This window comes from Curcuma longa, unplaced genomic scaffold (genome assembly GCF_044706935.1).
Source record: "Curcuma longa cultivar G26 ecotype Majalengka, Jawa Barat unplaced genomic scaffold, ITB_CL_G26_1.1 contig_27369, whole genome shotgun sequence".
In the NCBI taxonomy this organism is placed as follows: domain Eukaryota; kingdom Viridiplantae; phylum Streptophyta; class Magnoliopsida; order Zingiberales; family Zingiberaceae; genus Curcuma; species Curcuma longa.
This window is the reverse complement of record NW_027433400.1, coordinates 1-22,985: the sequence shown is the minus strand read 5'-3', so window position 1 is coordinate 22,985 and position 22,985 is coordinate 1. Positions and strand designations below refer to the sequence as shown.

At 36.2% G+C, this 22,985-nt stretch overlaps 2 protein-coding genes across 2 annotated transcripts; one reads left to right on the top strand and one right to left on the bottom strand.

The window, feature by feature from the left end:
* Positions 1-39: 39 nt before the first annotated feature.
* Positions 40-2,298, bottom strand: LOC141819021 (putative F-box protein At3g61730). Its single transcript, XM_074706405.1, has 8 exons — positions 2,120-2,298; positions 1,337-1,536; positions 1,214-1,258; positions 970-1,137; positions 846-893; positions 599-769; positions 395-502; positions 40-329 (listed from the first exon to the last, which is right to left on the bottom strand). Exons 1-8 carry the CDS (start codon positions 2,296-2,298, stop codon positions 244-246), a joined length of 1,005 nt encoding a protein of 334 aa, XP_074562506.1. The 3' UTR covers positions 40-243.
* A 332-nt stretch (positions 2,299-2,630) lies between these two features.
* Positions 2,631-15,761, top strand: LOC141819018 (ABC transporter D family member 2, chloroplastic). Its single transcript, XM_074706402.1, has 10 exons — positions 2,631-2,920; positions 5,856-6,048; positions 6,173-6,240; positions 10,134-10,460; positions 10,553-10,717; positions 12,061-12,289; positions 13,114-13,355; positions 14,048-14,333; positions 14,605-14,876; positions 15,003-15,761. Exons 1-10 carry the CDS (start codon positions 2,693-2,695, stop codon positions 15,186-15,188), a joined length of 2,196 nt encoding a protein of 731 aa, XP_074562503.1. The 5' UTR covers positions 2,631-2,692; the 3' UTR covers positions 15,189-15,761.
* The last annotated feature ends 7,224 nt before the right edge of the window (positions 15,762-22,985 follow it).

Below are 22,985 nucleotides of genomic sequence, written 5' to 3'. Positions count from 1 at the left end.
AGTCACATATGTCGCACAATGCTTCAGAAGTTATTCTATATGGATAACAAAAACGGAATTTATTCTATTCCAAACCATACACTGGTCAAGTTCATGACAGTCCTCGCTTATCGCTACAAGATTGAAGGTTAAGCAATTTTCTTTTTCTTTTTAAAAAAATGCTATACGATGTGATTGTGCATTTGTGTGGTATAATATCTAGAATATCACTGAATATGTAGATCTCTAACCTGGTAAAAGTAATTAAATGAGTTGTTGCGAGATTCTAATCGAAACCACCTTGTGGTCCGCCCCCGTGCTCGTCATCGTCTGGAATCTCACTTGAAGACCTGCACCATTGCAACTATTCAGGATTCGACGTTGTCAAGTAGACAAAAAGTTCCTGCGTTCTCACCCTCGTTTGCCTGCAGGTTGGTGTTGACGGCCACGGCGTGGATCGACAGCCTCGCCTTCGGCTGCCAGTCATCCTGCTGCCCCACCCATGCCTTCGCATCCATCACTCCTGATTTGGAAAAAGCACCGCCAGCGTCTCGTCGACTTCATGATACACCAGGAAGAAAGCATCAACAATGAGTGTGATGTGGCGGAGGGGTGTTACCGACGGTAGAAGGCCCGAGGAGGTGCTTGACGTCGAAGATTGCCCCAGTGGCAGCGCCGGCGGACTTCTCGATCCGGCGGGAACCAATGTCCTCGAAGTCCCAGCGGCCGTCCTTGTACCCCTGCTCCAGGAACAGCTCCGCGTGTCTCGCGTCTAGTACCTGCATCGTCCCTGCGCAGTAGATGCATTCTCATCTCTTCCGTGAACCCTCAAACTTGCTTTCTAAGGGGAGGACCGCCAGGTGTACCTTCGCATGTGTTCAGGTTGCACACAGGGCACCGAACCAGTTGCAGATCTGAAACCTCCATTGCTCAAGTTGGAGAAGAATGATAAAAGAAGCAAGTCGAGATCACGGTGGGGGATTGGCTTACCGGCGATCCAGATTCCGGTCCGGGCGTCAGTCAACAGACACGTGCCCGTGCACTGAATCGTCTTCGCACGGTCGTCCTGGGGCCGCGGGAGTCTCTTAGGCAGAGTCAGAGTCTCCGATAGCAGAACGACGGGCGAGTCTAAGAAGAAAGCCCCTATTCTCATCCGATCTAACGGTTCAACAAGGGAATCAATTAACAGCAAACTGAACAAAGCATAGGGCAGTACTAGCACGAGCATTCTCACCGATGTGCTTCTCCTTGTGCCGGAAGGAATAAGAGTGGCTGCCATCTGAAGGGTGAAGGTGTGGGTTAGGCTGGAGGATGCAAGACGGAGGTTGCGCATTAGAAAAAGGCTGGAGATTAATACCGAAGGCGGAGGCGTAGAGCTGCTTCCACGGGAATGCCACACGGAGAGGCGGAGGGACGTGGAGGTCCCGTAGATAGGCATACTTCCAGATGCTCTCCTCGTTGATCAGACGGTGGAACCAGCGGTTGGCCAGACCCAGCCGGACCAAATCACTACCGTCCAGATACTTGGCTACCTCCGTCCAGACGTCCGCCTCGTACCTTTTTGTTTGGTTAGGTTTAATCCAAATTGAAAATGCTGAAATCGCAACTTCGATCTCACGACTAAGAGAGGGGAGACCAAAAGAGTAAAGAAATGTTTGCGTCCAAACATTGAAAAATTTCACGAATTGGATTTGTCTTTTGACACAGATATGAGAGATCGTTCCCGATCTCTGGATTCAGTTAGAACCAGGCATACAGACGTGGATTGATCTGCTTACTACCTTCTGGTGTGAGTAACTTATCAAATCCGCATTACAATAACAGAGAAAGATCAACCCTAAATTTTGTTCTAGAAGCAGTCAAATATTACCCGAGAAAGAGAGGGGAAAAAAACGACATAAAGCGGCCTAACTCAAAATATTCAGAATAGAAATTATCGATTTCAAACAACTCTGTTTTGATTTTGAAAACTCTTATTCAGTTCAGTGAACTTTTTGAACCAGGAAACGCTTAGATTATCGATACAAAGATATGTTCATCTGAAAATAATCACATTAGATCATATGCATCACCATTCAAATCTCGGATCAGATTGCAATCTGTAAAAGTGGGTGAGAACGAGAAGGAATTCGAAGAGTACCAGCTGAAGCAGGAATGGCGAGCGAGGAACGTGGAGCGAGGCGATGCCCTGGAGATTCGATGGCGCTTACTCGATCGCTGGATCTCTCCGCCTCCTCTCGTCTCTTTTAGCTGCTGCGTCGTTTGCCCTCCTCTACTCTGTTGTCCTCCCATCGACTCCTTCCTCACCTCAGACCTCATCTACTTCCAAGCGAGCAAGCAAACGAACAGCACGGATCTCGCTCTCTTCTCCGCCCCCTTTATAGCCACAGGCCCGCGAGAGACAACCGTTCCATTTGCTTTCAAAATTTTGAATTCGATTGCCAGGCTGGCAGCCACGTCATCCAAAACGTGCTGACCCTTCGACGGTGAGTGGCCAGCGAAACAAAGACGGTTAACGTGTTTACCAAGGAGAGTAAACACCGCCGGATAGGGCTCTTGTGGTTACCAACTTTTCCGTGAGCCACAAGAGAACTTGCTCCTGTTTCATCCGTCAAATCGCGTATTCACAATAGAAAGGGCAGGGAGGAGCGAAAACAGAAGAGAGAGAGAGAGAGAGAGAGAGGAGAGAGGAAAGGAAAGGAAAGGAAATATAATGGCTCTTTCTATTATTGTCGCCCCTGCTACCGCTGCTCCGTTATTACTAGTGGCGCTGGAAGCCCCATCCCGCCGTTACGGACTCTCCGCCGGCTCCCATTCCCCTCGCCTCTCTACTCGCTTCTCCAGCTACCGGTTCTCGCCGGCACTGCCGATGACGCTCCGCCGTCGAAGGGCTTCGAGGCCCTCGGCCGTGGTGGAGACCTCCGACACAGCTCAAAAGAAGGTGAGATTTGATGCCAGCTCATGTCGATCGAATCTCCTTGGACAGAGTTTGTGGTTTCAGTTTTAACATATGAATTCGGGTAGACTGCCATCCTTATCACTCAAGTAGGTTCACTATTCTTCCTTATAGCAGTAGAGCATTGTCTCTCACGGTGGTCATGGAGCTCCTTTTGACAGAGTTAGGAACCTAGCAGTAACAAAGGTTATCAGGATTTGCCCTAATAATTATAAGCTAAATTTTGAGATGACTTAAACTGCAACACCCAGATCAAGAGAATAAATTAGCTGGCGTAATGTATTCCGCCCGAAGAGAAATTTTTATTTTAGCACATGTTGAACATTCAAGAAAAGCAAAATTCCTGATTAAAAAAAAGGATGTTCAGGAAAGTTTGCTTTTAGTTAAAATAAATTATGTTACTTGAAAAAAATATTTTATTTCAAACATGTTAGCCTTGTATTGCATTCCTGCATTAATTTTCATAAAATGATTTTCTTTAGCTAGTGTCTCATTGCTACAAGAGAACCTGCTTGCATTCATATGCGATTGTACGTCATCCCTAGTCCTACCTTACTAGTTAGAACCGAATCTGACAAATTCTGTCTATGATGTACTGACATTTTGAATTTCATGTTCATGTTACTTTAACGTATTTTAATCACTAGTAATGTCCTTACATCACGATGTACACTGAGAGCTGTATTTTCTTCATTTTATTTCTTTCATTTTCCTTTTCTTTTTTGTTTTTTCTTTCGAAGTCATAATAGTAGAGCACCTCATTTTTACTTTTACAAGTCATATAGTTTCTCATATATTGCTTATCATCTCTTAAGAGGAAATAAAGTGTAACTAACAGTTTTGACCTAAGTAAATACACAGATATCTAATTGGGTAGTGATTGTTTTGATAATCTGCAAGCAGCCACTTCATATTCATTGTCGGGTACCACTTATGCAATTGAAGTTACAATTGATTTTTTATAATTTCTTATGGTTATCATGGGAAGCACTATCAGATCCTTCAATCTTTTTTGTTGCTCATGGTTAGTTAGGACAACATTTTCAATGTGAAAAATACAATACAAATAACCTACATTCCTAATTTTTGAGCATTATATGTGTGTCTATGCCTTCATCTTTTGTCAATAAATTGCCATCATTACAATTGGGGTTTTCAGGCACCCAAACTAAACCATATTTCTCCATCCCTAATGTGAAAAATACAATACAGATAACCTACATTCCTATTTTTTGAGCGTTATATGCTTGTCTATGCCTTCATCTTTTTGTCAATAAATTGTCATCATTACAATTAGGATTTTTAGACACCCAAACTAAATCATATTTCTCTATTCGTACGGTGTCTTTATGTGGACTCCATGAACTTGGGCTTCATTATGGGTGTTCCTTAACTTTTTGAATTTTGAAAACTCTATTTCACTGTTATCTCTTTCACATATTCTTTTCAGATTACATGAGAAAGCATTTCATCCTCTATCTGGATGAATCTATCTTTTTTTCTTTCATTTTCACACATTCAAGTGGTCTGCTCAGCATAGTTGATGATATTTCCTAATTTTAGTATGAACTATTTATGAAAGAGATACATATTACAAGAAATAATCTGAATGACACAGGAAAAGACAGTAAGAAAGAAAGGACATCAGTTAGTCTATCTTAAATTTTTGTACTCCAATGTCACTTCAAACTTGGTATATTTTGCAGTGCCTTAATTAGGACGTGTCGACTTTGTAGTGATGTGTAATCATTGCCTCATATTATTTATGATTGGAACTAAACCCTGAAACATATTTCTATGAATTCGGTTTTGCCATATGATCATTTACTTTGTGGTGATGTGTATCAATTGCCTTCATTATTATGATTGGGACTAGACTGTTCAATGAACTCTACATTACACATGTGAGCCTCTTAGTTCATTCCTTGATAAATGCTTACTCAGATTTTGTTATGCATGTGTAAATGTTTCTAGCCTTTGGAAGCTGCATCACAAAATGCCTTCAACCATATCCTGTCATTTTCAATGTCTGTGGCCTTTGTTTTAAATATCTGCTCTCATTCAGAATAAGTTTGTTGGTTTTGTTTCCCATGGGAAAATGTGAATTGACCTTCATCATCCCCAAGAAATTTAGTGCTTAATTTCAAGTCTATTTACCTTAGTGCACCATTTCCACAATGATGGTTAACAATCGGTCCTTAGTCGGAGGCATTAACAATCTAGTTCACACTATCTTACTGACAAATTATGAAGGTTTTGGTCTGTTCTGATAAGAAAAGCATATGTTGTTTTTTCAAGTTTCTAGATTGTCACAAATTCTGATAAATACTGAGGTCCATAAGTTCTTCACTATGACTTCTCATGATCCTAGTAGCAATGGAGATTCCAATCTCAATGTACTTATGGCCACCATACTATAAGCTAGGATTCCAGAATTTTCTTTAACATCACATTTTATTAAATTGAGAATTTCCTTAACTCCCAGAATAATTCATTTTCCTCTTTTTACTGATCACTAACTTCTATTGAAAATGATTCATTTTCTAAATATCACCTTAATTGGAAGTTAGACCCACTGGAACATATATATACCTGATAATGGACTTTGGCATTTCCAGCAACATAAACATTGTTCTAATTTTCTTTATGATGAATTTACTATTTAGAACTGTTTGGTAGAAATATGTTTTTGAAGGAAGTCTAGTTGGTTTGTTCCTTTGATACAATTAACACTCAAGATCATTTTCATTGTGGTTAACAATCTAGAAGTGTTATATTGTTATGAAGAAGCCATTATTCTTTGTTAAGCCTCTCATACTTTTTTAGTTGAAACTGCAATTTTATGCTTCTTAAATCTGTTTTTTATTTGTGGAACTCCGTAGTATCTTTTAGATAACTATTAACTATTCCACTTCTTAAGGATGAGAGTGTGGGTTCAGATCTTAAAGTGATTCTAAAGAGATTCTGGAAGATTGCTGCACCTTACTGGTCATCTGAGGACAAAGTCCAGGCTAGGCTTAGGCTGGCTGCTTTATTTGCCCTAACCTTGGGAACAACTGGGATTAGTGTTGGATTCAACTTTCTTGGACGTGATTTCTACAATGCACTTGCTAGTGAGTTTTTTTAATAATTATTTTTTATTTTTATTTATTTATAATCTATTTTACATTGTTTTCACAATGAAGGAATAAGTTTCTCTTCATAATAACTGCAGTTATTTTGCCATTTCTTTTCTAGGTAAGGATCAAGAACAATTCACCAAGCAGCTTATCTATTATTTGGGAGCTTTTGCTGGAGGTATTCCGGTGAGCATATTGCTGGCTTTTGTTTAGGTATTGCTCTGCAAGCCATAATGACATTGCAACATCACTATGTTTTTAACCCAAAGATGTTTTTTATTAGGTTCTTGATTATGTTAAGAAATAAATTTGAAACTTAATTGTGTCTACCTGCAATCTTTATCTAAAATCATCTTATATATACTAAATATTTACCCTAGCGATGTGTGAGCATTATATAGCTATCGTAGTTTGTAAAATTGTATCCAGCAAACACTTAGATTAACATTGACAATGAACCGGAAATGTATATTGTCTAAAATGTAGAGGTCTAGATTTGTTTTTCTTTCCATAATAAATTAGAATATTGTATGCTTCAATTGTTATAAAAACATATATAGTTAATAAAATTGTCTAAGCCATATAGGTCAAAGTTAATAAAATTGTCTATACGATAAGATAGTATTTTACCTACGAATGGTAAGAACATGGCTCAAAGTTTTCAGACTCCTCATTCTTATCCCATATAGGAAATGGGGTGGAGTGGGATATGAAAGGAATTCTTCTTTCTCATGTTCGGAACAGTACAACAAAATATAAAATATTCATAAACATCTATAATAAATTTACCACTAGAATCTAATGACAATAAAAGAAAGACAGTGGTATGACTAGTCTTTATCAATCAGTGTTCTAGTAATTCATAATTCTTCCTCAATTTCTAACCAATGTTGTTTCTATAAATACAAATTCAACAAAATTAAGTCTTTTTGGTTAGAAATTAAAGTCCACTTTGTGTATTGGATTGGACTATCCCCACCACCCACCGTGGCCCCCTCCCCCAACTGAGTTGGTTTTCAATTTACTTTTCTCCCTAGCCACTTGATGAGCTCTCTTACTTGGCTCATTACCAGAATGGCATAGTATTCACTTTCTATGATTCATGCTAGCATAACGTATTGTGTAAGCACATACAATCATAGAATCATCAGAACATCACACTAATCAGTTATTTTACTATTGTATCATGTGTCGTTAGTAGAAAATGAAGGTAAGACTACCCTGTAGAAATCCATGCTTAGTATTCTTGGACTTGCCCAAGCAACTTGTCCTTATGTTCAAGAAACTTATCAAATAATTTTAAAAAAGGAAAAATTCAAGGAGTCTAGTTTGTTACCGGACATGGTGATTATTTGCTTTTCCAAGACTTGAAGATGATCGAAGAGGCAAATCTTCTGCAACATTGGCATCCTTGAAGGATGAAGCAACAGTAATTATGTTGGCCAAGTATGTATGCAATCGTTGGATGTAGGGTTGTAAATGAGCCAAGTTTTATGTTGTTCAAGCTTATTTGATAAGATAATCGAGCCAAGTCAAGCCCGGCCTAAAATGAACCAAGATGTTGAAACGTGTTCAAGCTTGATATGGTTTCTTTTTAACGAGATTGAGTTTGATTCAAGCTTGACTTGTGCTTGGTTCATTTAGATGTTATCGAGCTTTGATTGTTTGAAACTTTTATATTTTAAAACTTGTTTAGTTGGTTAATGAGCTTGATTTTGAGAGTTTGTTTGTTTATTTACCATATTGATAAGAACTTTATTGATGAACATTGTTTATGAACGTAGTTCGCGAACATTGTTCACGAATTTAATTGATGAACATTGTTCACGAACGATTCACAATCCTTGTTCATGAATATTAACGAGCTCAATACATGCGTTCAAACTTGTTTATTTAGTTTAACGAGTTGTTTAAGCTTGTTTATTTAATTGACCTTGTGTATATTGAACAAGCTTTTATCAAGTTGAACCCCAAGCTTGCTCACTCTTTAGCAAAGGAAATGTTGCAGGCATCAATGCAAAAAGAGTTATCAAGAATGAAAGAGGTGTTGTGGGCACCAACGTGAAAATAGTTACCCACGTGGCTATAGGCAATAACAAGGTTAATGACGTTCTCAACATGACACCATTGATTAAGCCATAAACTTCACTCGGCGTGCAAGCCGCGCGTGCCCCATCGTGGTCGTGCAATTTTTTTAAAACTTAGGTTTTAAATAGTAATTTTAATAATCAACTCCTAATTATAGTTGAGATAATTTAAATAGTCTTAATTAAAATCTCTTAAAATTATCTTATTATTTTTTAAAATATTTTATTTTTAAATATTTAGATTAAATTTTTTATTTTTAATTAATATATTTTATATTTTAAAAATATCTATTCCGGCACGACACGATATGATACTGAAACTGTATCGTTGCGGTCCAGGACTGAAACCTCGATACGGCTCAATATTTTAAACTTTGATATTAATATTAAAATTTAAATGCAATATTATTTGGAATTAATGCATGCATGGGGTAGACCTCACATGGTCTCACAACCTTTTTTTTTTTAGATTAGGTAGACGGTTTTCTCCCGGTTCGCCTACCAGATAAATTCGGAGCACAACTTTTGTACATTCAAAAACCGACCTCCAGAATATTCGTCCCTATTGGGATTCAAACGTTGGTCCTCATAGTTGTTCCTCTAAGTGCTTTACCACTGCACTACACCTGTGAAGGTCACAATCTCACAACAACTACGGCAGGGAGACGAAGGGACTCTGACATGGATCGATTAACCAAGATAAAATTGAGAGAGAGAACAAGGAAAAAAAAACATCAGACTAAAGATTATCATAGAAGATGAAGCAGCCACTTTTACTGTTTCTAAAGCAATGAAATGGCTAGGACTGGATTATGGAGCACCGTAGGAGTTTTTTCAAATATCTTTAAAAACTCCGGGAAAATAGGAGAGGGCTTGAAACTCCTTTGCTTTGTGCATAAGATAGATCCTGCAGAACACAGATTTAAATATGTCTTACTAAAACTGCCGATCGAATGGCCTTACAAATGTACCAGTGTGTTGCCTGCGTTAATTAGTAGGTTGCATGCATCATGCATTCACATTAAAAATGTTAATTGAATTACGTTATCAGTTGCATGTGTTGATTGCAGCATGCTATGCTAATTGCCAGCTCTGATACATGCATTCCATGAAATGCAACTTTTAACAATCCTCACAAGTGCAAAGACATGAAGAAATGAAAACCTAAATAATTTTAACAAATTTCTAATTAGGCATTTATATTTTATATTTACAATTATCATCATTAGTTCGGGTATTATGGTGTTGCATTTAGATATAATTGTATATTTTACATTTATAAAATAATTTATCAGTTTGGTTTTATCAATTTCATCTATACATGAACCAAAACCAAACTGAAGCCAAGAAGATTATCTATCAATTTTTTTAAATTGATTTAGTTTGGGTGTGTATCAGTTTCGGGCTAGACATGTCCACCCTTAAATCTTTGAATATCACTGAAGAATAATTGTCAAGTCAAAATTATGAAGCCCATTGCACTCCATAAGCTCATAAAAATATTAAAACAAAAACATGTAAATTCATTAATGACAAATTCAAGACATTGAAGGATTTTAGTAACTTAAGACAGCTTAGCATCATTTCTAGAAGAAGACAATAAGCCTTAAGTTCCAACCATGTGGTTGGACAATATTTATCTTTTTGTGACTCTTAGCTGTACTAAGATTCCGCTATGATATCACTATTAACACAACTTTCAAACTAAGATGAATTTAGTAATTTTTTCCCTAATACCTACTATGAATTTTGCAGTAAGATAATCTTAAATATTTGATGATGCCAGTGTAATTTTCTGGTTTTAGGATAATCCACTCACTCATTCTTAACTTTAGTTATCTAAGATTCTCTCTTTGTATGAGTAAGACTTCTTGAACTATCTTACTATGCATTCAAGAAAATGTGTGTAATTTTTCAGTGTTGCTGATGTAAAATCATGTTCCATACTCTCGATTATGAATATTTTTTAAGCACTTCTTTGGTATATTGCAGTTTTTTGTCATAAGAGATTATGCGAGAGAAACCCTTTCCTTGAGATGGAGATCTTGGATGACAAGTTACTACATGCAACGCTATTTTAAAAACCAGACATTCTACCAGATCCAATCTCAATCAATTGTTGATAATCCAGACCAACGGATTGTAGATGATCTAAGTTCTTTTACTGGAACTGCTCTTTCATTTTCTTTGACTCTGTTCAATGCAGCCATTGACTTGATATCATTCAGCAACATTCTATATGGAATTTATCCACCATTATTTGGTGTACTTATTGTTTACTCTATTGGTGGTACAGCTTTAAGTGTTTTGCTTGGGAAGGTAAATTTTCTTGGTTACTTCCTATGTTCACTTTGGCACTTTTATTTCATACATTCTGAGTTCTCCTAACACATACTACCATTTCTACTTAGGGTTTAGTCACTCTGAATTTCATGCAAGAGAAGAAAGAAGCAGATTTCCGATATGGACTTGTGAGAGTTCGTGAAAATGCTGAGTCGATTGCCTTTTATGGAGGCGAGGGAAATGAAATGCAACTTCTACTGCAGCGTTTTAAAAGTGCTTTTGAGAATTTAACTGTAGGGTTTCTCTATGCTTCTCAAATAACTTTAAAATTGCTTCTTTAGCATTTTAAATATCACCATAGCTACTACAAACTTAGCAATTCATTCTTCTTTTCTCATCAGGCTTTTTGTCAATTTGTCCTAAGGTTTTCTTATGCCATTTACTTAAATTTGTTAGAAAATAGAATCTCTATCTCATTTATTTTTTGCAATTATTCATCATGAGTTGTAAATGATTTTTGTTGTGAAATTTATTTGCAGCATAACTATGATGGTACTTCATAGTAAAAATGATCTGCAATACACTATGACCAGTTTTTTGTCATCTATGCCTTATATTTCTGAATTATCAAACCTAGAAATTGGAGACTATAATTTGATTGTGTTTTGAGGACAAACGAAATAATATGCGATCGGTACATCAATGATACCTTATGTTTGATATCAACAAATAGTTATAAAACCTTATACTTATAGAGAAACCAAGTTTATTTATGTTAAGAGACCTGGAGAATTATTAGGGTTCATTATGTTAGGTGTCTCCTCTATTTATGTATATTATTTGTCAATGTAAAGAATTACAAGTCGGTCCCTAGTGTAATGCCATTTTTTATATTTAGAACAAAAAAGAGGTACTTCTGGACAAAAACTATGCAAATCAATTCAAAAGGCTCGAGGAGCTTAACTCTAGATTCATCCATACTTTGTGGAACAAACTAATGAATGGCTATTTGGTGTGGATAAGGAGCAGAAGAGAGTGTGATAATTATTGGTAATTCAATCAGGAATGTTTCCTGAAGGTGATTATCTATTCTACATGCCATCCTTTGAAGGCCTTTCATAAACTCTATTCTTTAATATTGTTAAGGACTCAATTCTATCTTATGATTTGGGTTTAAACTTAGAGATGAGTTAAGTGTAAACTATTTTTATGATTTTTAAAAAATTCTGATTAATTTGTTAAAAATATTTTCATTGAGATTCATGCCTAGTTCTATTTTTTTTTATATGTAATTAATGAGTATTTTAATGGAAATAATTTAGTCCATATATACTCTGCAAATGTGGGATCATGTTATTCCTGAATTTATTTCTTAAAACATTGATCCTAGAAGAAAAGTACATAGATAAATAGATTTTGGTCAAGTATGGAAAAAGAAAGCTTACTAGCACTAAATATAAGATAACCATTATATGGGCATACACAAGACTTGATAATCTGAAACCTAGAACTATAAGTACAGGACTAAATCCAATCCACCTGAAACTCTATTATGTCAAATGCTCTTGACAGTTTCAACAGCATCAGAATTACATTTCTTACAATGTTTAATAGGTTGTTGTTTATCGTTTTGCAGGAACTATTGGTTGCATCTCGAAATCTTGAGTTTTTCACCAATGGTTACCGTTATTTGATTCAAATTCTTCCTGCTGCAGTTGTTGCTCCTATGTACTTCTCGGGAAAAATTGAATTTGGAGTGATCAACCAATCTGTTTCTGCTTTCAATCATATACTAAGTGATTTTTCATTAGTCGTGTATCAATTTCAAGCCATCAGTGCCTTCTCAGCTGTAATAAATCGTCTTGGTAAAATCCCTATCATTTCATCACTCAAAAATTCTATTCCTTTATCACAAAAGTTTTGTTATGAATTTTGTACTTGTTTTAGTTGTAATTTCCAATTACATGGAACTTGTGTAATAAGTGCTAAAATTATACTAGCACATCAGATTATGGAACAATATAGTTCTGTTAGCGGATAATTTTGAAGCTTTAAATCTCTTGTGAAAGAAATTGGTAAAATACTGTTTTCAAGAAATCTCAAGCACTGGGCTCTTGGGACCTAATAAGCTTCTTATGTTTATGTTAAATCTTAATGCTGATACTAAGTAATTCCTTTTTCTGAGGGTTCTGCTTGATGTTTTCCTCAGTGAATTTGCCTTGATAATGATGGTTTAATGTTTTTAAGTGAGCCAATTGAATCTTGTAGTTAATCAATTGAATATTCTAGCTTGCTGCTACAAGGTTACATGAGTATGGTACTTCCCATCTTACCTATGTTGTTCTTGCCCCTTGAATTGTTAACACGCAATAACCATAAATTATGAGACAAGTAATTTTTTAAAGATGGCTCACACTTTATAGTAAGAGACTATGTTCAAATTAGGGTATGAAAATCTGAAAAGTGTGGTTCTGTGTCTAATTAAACTTTTCATAGGAAACAATTTTTGCAACAAGGTTCTTTGTTGTCTGTGTAAAACATGACTCATTGTTTAGCTAACAAGTCCTAAGTAACTTAAATATGCCAAACATCAACTATTGAGCTGCATCTACTATAGTGTAGCGAACAAGCCTTTTTTTTTGTCTGATCATAGACTATTTGTTGACCTCTTTCCTTGTCTTTCTTGCAGGGGAATTTGATGATGTTTTAGATGATAGTGAAGCATACATAACAAATCTTGAGGATACCAATAGAGTTAATATTCAGTTTGGTGACAAGGATCCATCTTTGTTGGTATCTAATGGATCTGTTTCTCAGTTCAAGCATCACAAGTTATTAAAGATTGAAAATCTAACATTACAAACACCTAGAACGAAGAATGTGCTTATCACTGATTTATCTATGGAGATCAATGACAAGGAGCATTTACTGGTAAGGCTTCCCACACATGGTTTGGTGATCTATGTAGCTGCTCTAGTAGCTACTTGAAAGAAAACACTTTCAAACTGTTGTATATTGGCCACCTCCTACAGATATAAACTGAATTTTTAAATAACTGATCTGTACCATTGCAAGTATTGGGACAGAAGTGTTAAGAAGTTTTGGATTGTTGCCGTTGTCAATAGGCCAATTAAGGATATTGGTCCAATACAAGTAAGACTATTTTATTATTGGATTGTCAAAGAGTTAGTGGGTAGTACTCTGCTTGGTAAATCAGTAGTATATTTGTCCAAGGGTCAAATCAGTATCAGCCCAATATCCAAGATGTTAGTTCAAAGCATAAGTCTGATCTGCCAGTTGTAATTTAGACAAAGTTCCTAATTTCCAACATAGAGCGGTCTTGTTCGACCAATTTAAAAAATCATAGATCAGTCTTCACAGTGACACATCCACCATCTCCCTTAGTGCCCGTTTCTCTCTCACTACTTCCACTACTCACAAAGTCATCTCCTGCCCCATTGTGGTGCTGTTTTCCCACTAGCTGTTCATCACACTTGTTGACTCTCTTTCACAAAATCACTAATAATTGACTCAATCCTTCCATTCATTTCTCATGTCAATTCCAATATTACTATCGTTTTATAGTATCGATTTCTCATTATAGAGGTGGCGTACATTTATAGGTAATGGGACCAAGTGGAAGTGGTAAGACTTCATTTTTACGAGCTCTTGCTGGTCTATGGAATACTGGTAAGGGAAATATCAAATTCAATATAGAAGATACTGTTTTGTCAAGATCACAAGATGTAATGAAGGCAGATGAAGAACAAAGAGGATCCAGAAACAGTAGAGCTGCTGGTGTATTTTTCCTTCCCCAAAAGCCATATATGGTTTTGGGCACACTTCGGCAACAACTGCTTTATCCAACTTGGAGTGAGGAAATGGACCCTACCTCAAACGATTCTGCTGGTACATTTCAAAAGATCTTATATGCTTTGTGAGCAATTTGTGTATCAAATAACTTTCTCAATGCATGTTTTCATAAACTAACAGTTCTTGTGTATCTGGTTATTATTTTCCCGTGATGTCACTATGGTCTTTGATGCCCTTGTTATTTGTCGAAATTGGTGCTGGCTGCAAAACTTTAGTTGTGTATACAATTTAACCCATTATAATTTATTCATTTATCTGAAACCATTTATGGAAAAGCAACCATTCCAACTGGTTACTTGTTTCTTAGGTTCTCTGCCATTCTTATCACAAGTACCAAACTTAGGGGGTAAATCCAATAAGCCCCAGAAGCCAACAGTTGACGATATGAAACAAGTGCTTGAAATTGTTCAACTTGGAGATATATTGTTTCGTTTCAATGGTTTGGATTCCATATATGAATGGTCTAGTGTTCTTTCACTTGGTGAACAACAGCGACTTGCATTTGCTCGCTTGTTACTCGCAAAGCCAAAATTAGTTTTGTTGGATGAATCTACAAGTGCATTAGACGACGACAATGAGGTATCAAAATGATCTCCTTTCCTGCAAATTTTCAAGGATATAATAAATAATTGCAAAGAACCTGTAGTTTATTTTCTGCAGATGCATGACTATGCTTAATCACTAATACTTGCATCTTCTGCGCAGGCCCACATGTACAGACGGATTGCAGAAGCAGGAATAACCTATGTCAGTGTCGGACATCGGCAAACACTTAGAAACTACCATAAGAAGATCTTATACATATCCCAGTACGATCCAAATCAGAGCAACAAACAGAACTGGCGTCTTGATTCCATCAGCGAAACAGCAAAAGAAGCAAATCCAGCATAATTACTGACGAGGCAGTAGTTCTCTCTTCACCGATTGAAAGCTACTTGGCTGCCAAGAGTAAACTATCTGCTAGTCGTCCATCACAGTGCTTGAAACAGACAAACCTTGTTCATGATGCCGTCTGTTGGGATATACAACGTCAAAAAATCCTTTGCTGTTTCTGGAAATTTAGCTCAGAGCTTCGATAGATAATCCTTTTCCGATGCCAGATATGCTCCTTTTTTTTTCTAGGATACGATAACAAATAGTTTCAGCCTTTTTTTCATGTTCTTGATGTTGCACGATATATTGGACTACTACCAGATGATTAATGTAGAGATTTGCCTTTTTTCTCTTCTATGGAAACGTAAAATTAGATATCTACAACTACTTTGCAGGTGTGTTTCATGGCAATGTGATCCAAAGCATGCAAGGAAATGAGACCTAATTATGCAGGGAGGACAATAATGAGTTGGCTATAACTCTTGCTCTTCATTGTATCCAAGGATTTGCCCTTCATTGTTGTTCCGGTAATTAGAAGAGAAGGTCATCGTTATCAAGTTGCTTGGAACATGCTTGGTGTAGATAGTCAATGGGGCTAATTGGGATTTATCATTTTTTGGAACATGCTTGGTGTGCTCTTCTTCTCTGGTCGCAACCTCATGCATGGGGCATTGTAAGAGATCAAGCTTGTCTAAAAGCAAAGCCCCTTTCATGAAAGATCTAAATAAGGGACGTTTATGTAGTACTGCATTATGTAATAGTTACAGGAGCTTAATATATATAAAATATCTAAGTTAACTTAAATAATTAGATTGTACTAGATAATTAGATTATACTTATATCACTTTGTCTTGTTTAATTATTGGTTGGTTCAGGTTGGGTTGGTTCAGGTTGAGTCCTTTTCACAACTATGACGTTTCAACTACATTTGTAATTGAACTTTTCAATCCACTATAGTCCAAAGTTGCACTCATTAGTTTTTTTTTTTGATAATTTAGGTATCTAATTCTTATTATCTGAATAATTTTGAATACGATCGGTTCGGTTCTAATAAAATTTTGCACTTATCATTAAAGTAAATCGGGAAGCGTTCACGACAATCCATTCGAGCGGCCATCTCTTGTGCAAACAATGCAATTTTTATCACTAGCTACAATCAAATTTTGGGACCTTAAGCTAATCTTCTAATTGAATTATGCATTTTAAGATGCAAGGTTATTAGCAAATATAATCAATTTTATTAAAATGTGCACTATAATCAATTTTATCACTTTCTATAATCAAATATTTAAGATGCATGCTTATTAGCAAATTATATTGTGCAAGTTGATTTGCTATTGACCTTGAGTTTCTAATATCAATTTTTTTTAATACCCTAACTAGAATGTTTATTTAAAAAAAAAAAACTAAAAGAGCCTTAATATCAAGGATATTCTAGAAATTTAGGTATTTTTGATAAAAAAAAATTATTGAAACGTTTTCTAGTATTTTCAATTAACATGCATGTATTTTAATACATTTCCCTAAAAATTTTGGGGGAAAAATGATATAAATAATTTTTTTAAAAAAAATATTATAGTATGGATTTAAATGGTTGATCTTTAGTCAGAATGAGACGACATTTTCTTAAAAAAATAAAAACGTGCGAATTGGGAAGCAGAGAAACTCAAGACTTTTTCTTCAGTCAACTTCTCCGCTGTTCCTCGACTCCGCTGTTCCTCGCTGTTCCTCGACTCAAGACTTAACATAGTGGACTTTTTCTTCAGTCAACTTCTCCGCTGTTCCTCGACTCACTCAGATATCATCAACCTGCAAACTATTATAAATGTCAACTAGACGTAAGCAGTCGCTCAAAGCAGAGCACACGCAGCTGCACAACTTCCTTCTGATAGATTTCCAATTCCCTTAAGTCAGAGCCATGCTTCCGTACAACCACCAAAGTGGCCATCGCAGCGGTGGCCGGTTGCCGGCCCCACCTCCGGCGAAGGTCAAAGTCATCGTAACAACGTTCGTGGAAGTAGACAGCTGCCAGTTCAAATCCATGGTGCAATGCCTCACCGGGAAGGAGTCCGTCGTCGCGGAGGCAGTGGAGGCCCCGGTTATAAGCTGGACTGGCAATTATATTGACCATGAGGTGCACGCCGCCGGAGAGATAAAGAGGCCGCGGGAGGTAGCGGGATACGGTGGTGCTTCGGTGGCGGAGGAGGAGGAGGTAGAGGTAGAGATGATGCCGGCGGCGGCGCTGGATGAGTTGATGAAGTGGTTGGGAGATTGAGTTAATAGTTAATGCAAAGAAGTTGTCTCTTTTTTTTTTTTTTCAAAGGACGTCCCTGGAAAGGAATGTCTCACTTTGATTTTTTGATGTCATTTCATCTCACATTTTAACTATATAATTATTCAATTTTTCTTGAATACTATTTAATGTTATTATCTTTTGTTTAAATTTTGAATTAGTTGGATGCGTTGTAACAATTACAAAATCATAATTACTACAACGTAAATATTAGATGAGCAGGTCGAATTTACATTGTAATTAACAGTTATGGTTTCATAGCTGCTACAATATGAATGATAGATTAATATAATTGAATTCACATTCTAGCAATTACCAAATCGTAATTATTATAATATAAATATTTTTAAACAAGTTATGTGTTGTAATCATATCATTCCATAAATCAGAATTAGGGGGCCTTAACTTAATATAATGAATTATATAATATTATTCATATATATATAATAATAAGTCATTTATACTATATCATTCAATAAAGTTGTGTCATACGAGATTTTGAAACATAAAATTCATCTATAATAGAATCTAAATCTATATCCTTAGTTAAATCTCGTTCAATATAGATTGTCAAACAATCTTTAAAAAAATCATCCTCTATTTTATTGTGAAATAATTGTTAATCAATGACCCAAAAGTATAATGAATCATATGTGAACATGATGAAATATAAGTTATGAACATACTCAAAAATAAAATCCTAAAAGTTGTAAAACATAAAAAAAATAACATATATAATTTATAAAAAGAACAACTTTGAAATAATAATTGATCACAACTCATATTAAAAATTAATAAAATTACAAATAATGAGTGAAAAAGATAAAAGCACTTACTTTTTGGGATTACAATTTAAAAGTAAGAAAACTTCGATGCCCAACTAAGATTGTAGCTGTGTTCAGAATTTAAAACCTAAAATGTAAGAGATAAAAATGAATGAGTATAAAAAAAAAATCAAATGAATAATAAATAATAATAATAATTTTAATTAAATTTTTTTTACAACATCTTCATTCTCCATAGAATTTAATTAAAAAAGATGTGACACATATCTCCTATTTGTTTAATAAATTATCAAACAAATCAATTACTAATTAATTCACATATTGGTATAACAAATCATTCAATGTTAAACTGGTTTCACATTATCACAAAATTATTAACCAAATTATGAAATAAATCATTAATCACTCAATTTTCACTGGTCATGGAAATTAAAAAGCAGTCTCTTGGTCTAGCGGCAGTAGCAGGCCGGCAACAGCAGGCGGCAGCAGTAGGTGGCGGCCGTGGCGGCAGGCCGATTGGTTCCACAGACCGCAGCGGCAGGGCGACAGTGGCCGCATGCAAGCGGCGGCAGGCCGGAAACGGCTGCGTGAGCGGCGGCAGGCTGGAAACGGCTGCGCGAGCGACGGTAGGCCGGCAGCGGCCGCGCGATTTGATTGCGCTCGGCGCTCGCACTAGCGGACGTGCTGACGTGGTAAGAACTAAGAAAGGAAATCTCAATAAGTTGGATCGAAAAAGGAGAAAAATGGAAAAAAAAAAATACTTGAGATTTGAAATTCATCGCTGACTCGCCGTCACACCGTGGAGTTCCTCGTCGTCGTCATGTCGTGGAGAAGTTGTCGTGCACTCCGCACTCGTGTGGGTCACGAACCAATGAAAAAAACCTAAACCCCTAAAAAAATTATATGGTGCTACAGCCCAGTACAATCCTGTATTGCCTTCGTCTCTGATTGTAATAACTACGAAATCATAACTATTACAATGCAAATATTTTTGAGCAAGTTACGCGTTGTAGCAGCTATAGCTATAATATGTGTAGCAGCTATAAATTCGTATCCACTATAACACATGTGATCGGTTTAGAATTTAGACGGGAGATAACAATACTGAATAGTATTTAAAGATAATTAAATAATATACATGGTTGAATAATTAGAAAGGTTGTCCTTTTTAATAAAAAATCATAGTAAGACATCTCTTTATGATTTAAAAGGAAAAAGTACTTTTGACTTTGCCTATAAATAATTATGGTAGTTATGGAAAAAAGTGAGGTATGATAAGTTGTAATTATAGCACTAAATATTACTTGTGTCGTAAATCTTTGTTAATTGAAATGAATTGTAATTGGTATCCGTAGTTATTTTTGTTGTTATTATTGATGTTAGTGGTAGTGCAATCTGAGCATGGATAGAATGACGGTATATCATTGTTTAGGTGAAGTTGAGGTTAATGTTGGACTCTATCTCTTTAAGATCAACTTGTCCTGCACACGGTGCTCATGAAATCCGACAATCTTCTCCCAAGACACAACAACTGTATCTTCCGATAGCAACACTGAGAATCACAAGACTTTCGAATCAAAGAAGCTTCTTAAACTCTCTAAATGCAAGTATGGAAGAATGCTTGCTTTGCTTTTTAAAATGAATGAATAAAATAAAAATGTGAGGGATCCTATTTATACCTTTCAAACCTTTTAGTTCAATTAAATCTCATCCATTCAACTTGAATTGGATGATCTAGATTGCATCCATTCCCAAAGAACATATGATGTCTATTCATAAAGGAATACAATATCTCTTCATTTGGATACATCCTTCCAATTTAATGTTGGGTTACAAGGGTGCAAACATAGTCCCATATTTAAAGTACATGGAAAAGATCATGAGATTAAAAGGATGGAAAGTATCTCCATTGGTATGAGACCTTTTGGAGAGAGCCCAAGAACAAAGTCATGAGGGCTTAGGCCCAAAGTAGACAATATCATACCATTGTGGAGATATTTTGATTCCATCGATACTAACAAGTGGTATCAGAGCGAGACCGCTCTTCACCGGACTAATCGCAGGATGAGCCATGATCCAGATCTAACCATGTGGACCAGACATCAGGTGAGAAGTCCTAATAGGTCGGGTGGACCGAGGGGCAAAAGGTCCTAGTTGCGACTAGGTGAGAAGTCCTAGTAGGTCGGGTGGACCGAGGGACAAAAAAGTCCTAGCTGCGGCTAGGTGGGAAGTCCTAGTAGGATGGATGGACCGAGGGGCAAAAAGTCCTGGTGGATCGAGGATTCAGACATCATTTAGTCCCACATCTAAAGTACATGGAAAAAATCATGGGATTAAAAGGATGGATATCTAAAGTACATGAAAAAGATCATGGGATTAAAAGGATGGAAAGTATCTCTATTGGTATGATGCCTTTTGGAGAGAGCCCAAGAACAAAGTCATGAGGGCTTTAGGCCCAAAGTGGACAATATCATACTATTGTAGAGATATTTTGATTCCATCCGTACAGGGGCGGAGCCACAGGGGGGGGGCGCCTGGGGGCGGTCGCCCCCCCTGCCCGGCGAGGGTGAGGTCGAGGTAGGAGGCGACGAGCCCCCGAAGCGTCCATCGGTGGTGGATCGCCCGGCACGCCTCCATCGGCATCTAGATTCTCTGCGACGAGGATCAACAGCTCCGTCGAACAGATCGAGGTCGCTACTTCCCTTGTTTCGTTGCAACACTAGAAATTCCGTATGAGAGAAAAGTCGCAGGCAGAGGCGGCGAAAAATGGCCACGCGAGTGCACACGCATCGTGATTCTAAATTCGGCACTGTATCCCATGAGAAACTCCGACGCACCTGCCTTTCCATTGGGGAAGACTCCGGGGCCCAACGCATTACGACAAGAAATGGATGCTTCTCCACATGCTCCATTGGGCCTGCAATGCAAATCGGGCAGGTTAAGGCCCAACAAAGGAAAACTTGATTTAAAAACACTTTTCTATTTTATATTATTCACAACATTGCTTTCAAAATAATGAAAGTCTGGCCGGGGCAATGGTAACGCTTACCATAGTTAATGATTTATTTAAATATTTGTGATTTAAATTTGATTCTAATATATCTTATCAAGTTCTTATCAATTTCTTAATGAGAAGGATATTGTTCACAATTTTGATGTCAATTCTGTCATAGATGAATTTTAGTCTATGGAAAAGCGAGGAGTGCAACTTAGATTGCATTGAATGTAACTTATTTCTTAGTTAATTTAAAAATTATTTTATTAGTATGACAATGCGATGTTAAAAAATGGCCCCCCCTCGGTAAAAATCCTGGCTCCACCCCTGCATCCGTACTAACATTTAATTTGGATGATCTTGATTTGTTCATGATGATCCGAATTAAATCATGTCATATATCAAGTGATGAATTTCTTATTCACATCCTTATAGGTTGAAAACCAATTTTCCAACCGTTTTTACCTCCTTGCAAATTCAACAGGAGGTGTTGCACATTGAATTTGGTTCTTAACGTCTTAAAAATGTTGTTAACTCGCCACAAGTTTTTAAATAAAATGAAAATTAATTTTCACAATTATCGAATTAAGGCCAAATGATTACATATGTAGTAGTGCTTGAACCAAATATGATGTGATTTTTAGAATGCCATAAAACTAGATTCAATATGAGAAATATTACATATCTATTAATAGATCATTTGTGTGAGAAATGATATATTTACGAGAAGATCATGTAAAATAGTACTTTTAACGTATAAAAGAACTCTCTTAAAATAATCTTAATATTATTTAGTGAATATATTTTTGAATGCTCATCTTGAATGAAAAATTCTTGATTTACAAAATAGAGTAGAATAGTAATATCCTCTTGATTATTGTCATATATTAGAATTTCATTGACTTAAATAAGAAAAAAATATTAAAGAACCAATATTACATTTCTAAATTTAGAGTAGTAAATTTATTGAGGTAACAAATATGCATTAGAAGCTTTGGATGAACTAACCCAAATTAAATGATTACTTCCATAATAAATGATTTCCTCAAGATAATTGTGAAAATGATATTAAAAACATAAAATTATCACACAAATCAGTTAGAGCTATCGCAATTTGAGAGTTATAAATTTAATGACTATCTTGAAGGTATTATTGAAGTCAATATTTAATTATTGATTAAATCATTTGACCCTAAGCTTAATGGTGTTTAAGGAAATTATCAACCTGATACTTGAGGTGGGAAGCCCATTTGAAGCTCTTAATATTTATAAAGGATGTAGGGGAACTAAAGTTCATATTCCATTGCGAAAAGAAATACCAAACTTTGTGGTCATTGTTACGTATCAATTTATATCCTTAACTAGTTGTGTAAAATAAATAGATTCAATAGCTATTGAAGAGGCCACCTGAGCTAATGGAGACAATAGATACTTGGCGAAGCCAAGATAATGTCCTCTCTCGTAGTGGATAATCATGTAGCTTTTCGATTTACTTCCTTGCAGATGATCGTGGACTGACTGTGTAAAGCTATAGGTGATGGATTTCACTTTTTACTGAAAATAATAGATATTATATGACCTTAGAGTTTGATGTGGCGGTAAAAGACAGGGTGCATTCTCAAACAATTATGGTTCAATTAAATCTATCACCCGCCTACAACTCGACTATGATTATCATCAAATCAATTCATTAACTAGTTGAGATCATATCATCCCTCCATCAAACTCTTTCAGGATAATAT